The 5,771-nt window shown below is 42.8% G+C and overlaps 1 protein-coding gene across 1 annotated transcript; it reads left to right on the top strand.

The window, feature by feature from the left end:
* Window positions 1-311: 311 nt before the first annotated feature.
* On the top strand, window positions 312-2,726 carry LOC146650716 (zinc finger MYM-type protein 1-like). Its single transcript, XM_085385520.1, has 2 exons — window positions 312-939; window positions 1,141-2,726. Exons 1-2 carry the CDS (start codon window positions 869-871, stop codon window positions 2,714-2,716), a joined length of 1,647 nt encoding a protein of 548 aa, XP_085241646.1. The 5' UTR covers window positions 312-868; the 3' UTR covers window positions 2,717-2,726.
* The last annotated feature ends 3,045 nt before the right edge of the window (window positions 2,727-5,771 follow it).

Here is a 5,771-nt window from a genome sequence, read left to right as displayed (position 1 = left end):
AGTCATTTGTGATGCAGACAGTCTGATTAGAATTTTATGGGACTCAATATGGATATGAAATATGAAACATTTCAGTCACGGTACAACATATAAGACCTGTTTAACTTGAGCTTTTATTTAGGAGAGTCAAGGTTAGAAAGTGGAGAGAGCAAAGAGAGAGAGATATATATAAGTCAAATTAGCCTGACTCACATATTTTTGAGGGTTCTATTTTAATATTACTTCAATTCAAGTAATTTAGTAATATTTTTCAGGGCTTTAAATTGCAACCATTTTAGTCACATGCGTGCTCAAAATATAATGTTTGTAACTTCAAAATATTTGGGAGCAACAAATTACTGTGGAGCGGGAGCAGAAGTCATGATATTAGCAATTTACATTACAATTCAGTATGTTTTAATGTATCTTGAAGGGTGAGGCAGAAGGAGTGGCTGAGGGAGAAAAAGGTCAACAGGCAAGTTCAAGTCAGAGAGAGCAAGGAGAGACAGAGGAGCTGCAGCAAATGGATTGAGAGGCAGAGGAAGATCAAGTTATTACAGAGAGAGGAGAGCAAACAGGCCAAGAGAGGGAAAATGATGAAGCAGCTGCAGCAACTCATTCTACTACAGGGTTTGATTTAGGTGACAAAGACACAGGGCCCAGACAGGTGAAGCTGAAGAGCTATCCACATGATACGTTTGGTACACAGAAGCGAGCATTTAACCACAGCTGGTTTGAAAAGCACAACTGGTTAGAATATTCAGTCAACCAGAGTGCAGCTTTCTGCTTCCCATGTAGAGTGTTTGGCAAAAACATCAAACATGATAGTTTGGTCAGTAACGGTTGCAAGAACTGGAAGAAAGCTTTAGTCATCTTTGGCAAGCATGAGATGGCACAAACACATAAGGACAGTGTTGTTACATGGAAAAGCTACCAGGGAACTAGCAAACAGGGAAACGTTGCACAGATGATAGCAACTGCAAATGTGAGTGAGATAGTCGAAAGAAGAGAGTATCTCAGACGAATTGTTGCAGTCACCTCTATGTTAGGGAGACAGGGACTCCCTTTTCGTGGCCATGATGAAGGTGAAGACAGCCCAAACAGAGGGAATTTTCTTGCATGCATGGAGCTTTTGAAGGAGTTTGATCCTTTTCTTCAAAAACATAATCCCCCATCAAATGCACAGTATATCTCACCAACATCCCAGAATGACATGATTGACTGTTGTGCCCAGGAAGTTACTAGTGTCATTGTATCTGAAATGACAAAGTCTAAAGTCTATTCCATCATGGTGGATGAGGCAAGGGATAAAAAGGCAGAGCAGTTAGCTGTTTGTGTCAGGTACGTGTCAGAGGGGGCAGTGAAGGAGCGTTTCCTTGCACTTGCAGAGATAAAATCATTTGATGCCCAGTCCATTGCAAATGAGATTCAGCAGCAGATCCAAAACTATGGTCTTGCAGAGCTTAAGTGTGTAGCACAAACATATGATGGTGCAGCCGTTATGAGTGGCTCCACTGGAGGTGTACAAGCACATTTTAGAAGGCTCCATCCTGAGGCTATCTATGTGCATTGTTATGCTCATCAACTCAACCTGGTTTTGTGCAATACTTGCAAGGCTGTCCCAGAGGCTGTGGAGCTTTTCAGCTTGTTGGAGTGTGTGTATTCTTTCTTCAGCACCTCCCTAGTCAATCATCATAAGTTCATGGAGACTCAGGCAAAGCTTGGATTGACAAAAACTGAGCTTGTGCAACTTTCAAACACTCGCTGGGCATGTCAGTTGCGATCAATCAGTGCAGTTCTTGAGACATTGCCTGCCATTTTGGAGTGCCTATCTGCAATTGGATCCCCCATAGCTGTTGGTCTCAGAGCAAAGCTCTACAAGTTCTCAGCAGTCTATGCACTACTGATGTTTCAGTCGATTCTGTCTGTAACCGAAGGACTCCACAAATTCCTGCAGAAAGAGACTTTAGACCTGGCAGAAGCTTTTATCTGCAAACAAGCTGTGTGTGACACACTTAAGGGCAAACACTCAGATGCATTTGCTACAGAGCTGTATGAGAAAACCAAGGCCCTGTGTAACACCCACAGTATCCCTGAACCAGGTGCCAAGACAAGGCACAAACAGAGGAAAATGGAGGATTTTGTCCTGGAGGCAACTGTGGGTTCACGCACTGAATTGAACAACTCAGACACATTGAAAAGAGAGTTACTTTTCCCTTGTGTGGATCGGATGGTTGGCGAGCTTGATCAAAGATTTTGCAGTGTAGATGCAGGGCTGCTAAAAGGCGTCCAGGCATGCAGTCCTAAATCTGAGAACTTCTTGAGTGAACCACACTTGAATGAACTTGCAAAGCACTACAGACTTGACCTGAAAAAAGAGGAGGTTCTGGTGGCCAGAAACTTTCTTACCCGGAAAACAGAGGCTGGATGTCCACCCAAAAATATGTTGTCTGTGTACAACCTCCTTGATTCAGACATGTTTCCCTCTCTGAAGGCAACCATCCAAGTTGCCCTAACAGTGCCTGTCAGCAGCTGCTCGTGCGAACGGTCCTTTAGTGCACTGCGTCGGCTGCACTCCTGGCTGCGTCAAACAATGGGTCAGAAAAGACTTCACAGTCTTGCAGTCATGTCTATTGAAAAAGACACGCTTCAGCATCTGAGTCACAACAGAGTGATTGACCGATTTGCCACTCTTAAAAACAGACGTCATTCTTTGATGCTTCCACCCACCAAGTAACTGGTGATTGCAGCCAGAAAAATGTACTCCTCCACTTGGGGCAGGAACTCATCCCCGACCCGGAGTGGGCACTCCACCCTTTTCCGGCTGAGAACCATGGCCTCAGATTTGGAGGTGCTGATCCTCATTCCCGCTGCTTCACACTCAGCTGCGAACCGTTCCAGTGCGAGCTGGAGGCCCTCACCCGATGAAGCCAACAGAACCACATCATCTGCAAAAATCAGAGATGAGATTCTGAGGCCACCAAAGCGAAAGCCCTCCGCCACTTGGCTGCGCCTAGAAATCCTGTCCATAAAAATTATGAACAGAACCGGAGACAAAGGGCAGCCCTGGCGGAGCCCATCACCCACCGGGAACGAGTCCGACTTATTGCCGGCAATGCGAACCAAGCTCTTGCAACGGTTGTATAGGGATCGAATGGCCCGTAGCAATGGGCCAGACACCCCATACTCCCGCAACACCTCCCACAGGACACCCCGAGGGACACGGTCGAATGCCTTCTCCAAGTCCACAAAACACATGTAGACTGGTTGGGCAAACTCCCATGCACCCTCAAGTATCCTCGAGAGGATAAAGAGCTGGTCCAGTGTTCCGCGACCAGGACGAAAACCGCATTGTTCCTCCTGTATCCGAGGTTCGACTAGCGGACGAACTCTCCTTTCCAGCACCCTGGCATAGACTTTCCCAGGGAGGCTGAGGAGTGTGATCCCCCTGTAGTTTGAACACACCCTCCGGTCCCCCTTCTTAAAGATGGGGACCACCACCCCGGTCTGCCAGTCCACAGGTACTGCCCCTGATCTCCACGCAACATTGCAGAGGCGTGTCAACCAGGACAGCCCTACAACGTCCAGAGCAACTAAACTCCTTAAGTTTAATAGTAGCAAATGTGTCATTACTGGCAAAAGCACCATTTTATGCAAAATTGTGCAAAAGTCTTGAGCCTTGCATGTTCTTCTATGCTAGGATGCTTTTATTACATTGACAGCGTTATTTGGGATTATTGTCATGCTTAAAATAATACCAGTGAGAGGCTTTCCATCCAGTACTGCAAAATCTGATTGTACTTTTCTGCATTCATAATTTCCCAGCAAACCCTAGGAGAGCCTCCACCATGTTTTAAAGATGGCTGTAGATGCTCACTGATGACCTGCTCTGTATCTGCTGGCGATGGCTTGAACCAAAAAATGTCTGGGTTGGATTCATCACTCCAACACCCATTGACTCTGATATTCAGTCCAGCTCTTATATAACTTGTTGTGCCTCAGCCCTTTCTCCATGTTATCCTTCCTTAAGAATGGCTTATTGGAAACCACCCTGAGGCTTTTCTGATGAGGGCAACAGTAGATGGATGCCTGGGGCCAGGACAGCTTTTTAAATGTAACAAAAAAAAAAAAATTACTCAGTATATCTTTTATGATATTTAAATTAGCTTGAGCTGAAACATCAAAGTGTGACAAATTCTTCATATAAGAAGAAATGAGGAACGGGACAAATACTTTTTCACAGCAGTGTAGGTGGGTTAACAACCCCTGAGAGAGCGTTGGAGTTTATTTACATGCCTCTGAAAATGGTCCCGTATAAGGACTGAACTGAAAATGAGTCAAAAAGCAGCAAATGAAAAATTTTAAACTCTACTTTAAAAATTAAAAGTCTGACTTTTTAAAAGAAAAATTAAGACCTACTAAGTACCAGATGATTTGTTATTAAATTCTGAAGCAAAACTTCAGAATGGGAAACAGTACGTTCCTTTTTCATCCGACTACATAAACAACTAAAAAAAAATACACGTAATTAAAAATACAAATGCCCAACCAGAAATGGAGCTGCAGTAATAGCATTAAGCACAACCGTGGCTTCACTCACCACAGCCAGACAGAGAGGCAGCATCTGTGCTAGCAAGCACAGGCATTTGAAATTAGTAATGAGCGATAAACACATCATGTGAAATGTCAAATTGTCTGTAGTTTGTGGAGAGCAGACTGTTCATTTCTGCTTAACTAAAGCTCACTACTTACCTGTTCTCGTTTATAAAGTTTATAAAACTACACTTAGTGTCTGTGAATAGTCGGACATATAAAAAATTGGAATCACTTCATTGTTAGTTTTGATTCTTGTGTGGACCTTGACACTTTAAGTAACTAATTAAATTCCTCCAGTCGTATTTCAGAGGTGAAAAGCACTGTTAGTGCTATTGAAGAAAGAGGCACCACCAGCGCAACACCAAACACATTCTGTCTTCTCTTTATCTGTTTCATACAGTCACAGTTATGCACACACACACACACACACACACGAACATTTTTTTTTCATAGCTTTAAAAAAATTGGGTCACTTGCATAACATCAGCACTTAAGAATTATTACCTATATTTCTAACTTGGAAGTGTAAGCAAATCCAGGCTGTGCATAAAAAAAAGTTGCTTACCTTTGTGATGAAAGTGTGATTTTAAAAAATGGGTGACTGTTCCCATTTGTGACACAGAAAAGAAACTTTGATCTTAGAGCCAGCCTGATACGGCAGTGGCATATTTACTGTATTACACCCATGCAGAGAAAAATCCTCCACTTAAAAGTCTTTTTTTACTCTGTGTTCTCTTTTTACATTTACTTTGAAGTCCTCTTCAAGAAGGAAGAGATGAAAACCAGGTGTGACGTTAGGGTTAATTAAAACATTTTTTGGGGGAAACTGCAAAGCTTGAATCAGTTGCAGGGAACCACACTGAGCTATTTTACCATGCTTGGTTGTGGTTCACATTAACGGAGTAAGACAGCAGATTGCTGCAACAACATTTGACCAGCTTCATGTCATGATTGCTTGTCCAATGTACAACCCTAATTTGCAAAAAATGGGACGCAGTGTAAAATTGAATAAACACTAAATTAAATAATTTGGAAATCTCATAAATGCATATTATATTTATTGTACACACCAGGGGAAATGTTTGAACTTGGAGATTTTACTCTTTTGTAAAATATGAGCTCTTTTTGAATTTAGGGGCAAAGGCACATCTCAAAAATTTTGTGACGCTGGAAGAAAAAAAGGCCAGAAAAGTAAG

The sequence above is a fragment of the Rhamphochromis longiceps genome, linkage group LG16, assembly GCF_057381845.1.
Source record: "Rhamphochromis longiceps isolate RC_006_pf linkage group LG16, R_longiceps_female_GT1.1, whole genome shotgun sequence".
Taxonomy (NCBI): domain Eukaryota; kingdom Metazoa; phylum Chordata; class Actinopteri; order Cichliformes; family Cichlidae; genus Rhamphochromis; species Rhamphochromis longiceps.
Note: the sequence above shows the minus strand (reverse complement) of the source record. Positions and strands in the feature narration are given on the sequence as shown.

Excerpts from the sequence above, each read along its gene's own strand:
- LOC146650716 (XM_085385520.1), top strand. The coding sequence starts at position 869 with ATGGCACAAACACATAAGGACAGTGTTGTTACATGGAAAAGCTACCAG. Across the intron at positions 940-1,140 it reads ACTAGCAAACAGGGAAACGT|ACATAATCCCCCATCAAATG; the intron begins TGCACAGATGAT and ends TTTTCTTCAAAA.